Here is a 1,244-nt window from a genome sequence, read left to right on the forward strand (position 1 = left end):
AATCAACACCGTTGAACATGGCTCAACTGCAGTGGAATAATGAGCAAATAGATCGAACCAAAGAAGACTCGCCAGATGCCGCATTGGTGTTTTTCCGTAAAGAGGATTGGGAAAAAGTTAAAACTTGGTCAACTTCCTCCACGTAAGTACTCTATTCTCATTCATCTGTCATGTATTGATATATTTTAAATAAAATGTATAATTGTTTTATAATTTTATCATTGTATTTGGTTTCAGACGTCTACGGATTGGACCTGCCACTTTAGATTTTGAGATTGCTAATCGTCTAACATGAGATATGGAATATAAATGTGGATCGGCTGTATGTCCCTGTTCATGTCAGTGGGAATCATTGGATCGCCTTGTGCATCATTTTCGTGACGAGGAGCATTGATGTGTTCGCCTGCTCGGGTAGGAAAAGGTACAAGGAGGTGGATGGGTTCGCAAACCTTATTCCGCGTATTGTCAAAGCAGGTCAGCCTATGAGACACCAGAAGGATTTTGCAGTCGGTGCATATACTGTTTCCTATGTCCCTGTTGGGAATCTGAATAAAAGTGCATGTGACTGTGGCGTCTATGCAGTGAAGTTCATTGAGTGCCATGCGCTTGGATTGGAGTTGTCGTTGTTGCATGATGGTAACATTATCGAAGCTCGCCACAGGATTTTATGGGATCTTTGGGAAGCAGCTAATGATCTAGAATTGATTGACAGGATGTCAAAGTATCAATCCCCAGAGTGTCTCTCTTCGACTGTAGAGGAGATTCTGTGAGACTGCTTGGTTTCAAGTTCTAATGTAATGAACAAGATTGCTTAATCTGATGTAGAACTTCTAGTGTTTTATTATCATTTTTAGGAACAAGAATGCTTAGTCTATTGTACAACTTCTAGTGTTTTATTATGATTTTTAGGATCGACTCTTCTAATCTGATGTACATCTTGTGGTTTTATTATTAAGAGTTTTTAGCTGAAGAATGCTAGAATTTAACACTGTTTTAAATTAGAACCCTAACCAAAACCCTAAACATACCCTAAACGAAACCAAAACCCGGAACAAGACCACAATCAACCCTAACCTAAACCCTAAACATACCCTAAACGAAACCAAAACACGGAACAAGACTATAAGAACAATTATCAAAACTATTTTACTAGATCATCCCGTAGGAGTAAATAAATCGAATCAAATGTAATACACTTAACTTGGCTTCTTGTAAACCAGACTTTTGATCCAACTCAACAATCA

At 38.3% G+C, this 1,244-nt stretch overlaps 1 protein-coding gene across 1 annotated transcript in view; it reads left to right on the forward strand.

Annotated features, from left to right (window-relative positions):
- LOC106292174 overlaps nt 1-770 on the forward strand; it is a 2,220-nt gene extending 1,450 nt beyond the window's left edge. Inside the window, exons 4-5 of the mRNA XM_013727792.1 lie at nt 33-142; nt 344-770. Coding sequence (XP_013583246.1) covers nt 33-142; nt 344-770 — 537 coding nt within the window. The remainder of the gene's footprint in view (nt 1-32; nt 143-343) is intronic.
- The last annotated feature ends 474 nt before the right edge of the window (nt 771-1,244 follow it).

Source organism: Brassica oleracea, chromosome C5 (genome assembly GCF_000695525.1).
Source record: "Brassica oleracea var. oleracea cultivar TO1000 chromosome C5, BOL, whole genome shotgun sequence".
Lineage (NCBI taxonomy): Eukaryota > Viridiplantae > Streptophyta > Magnoliopsida > Brassicales > Brassicaceae > Brassica > Brassica oleracea.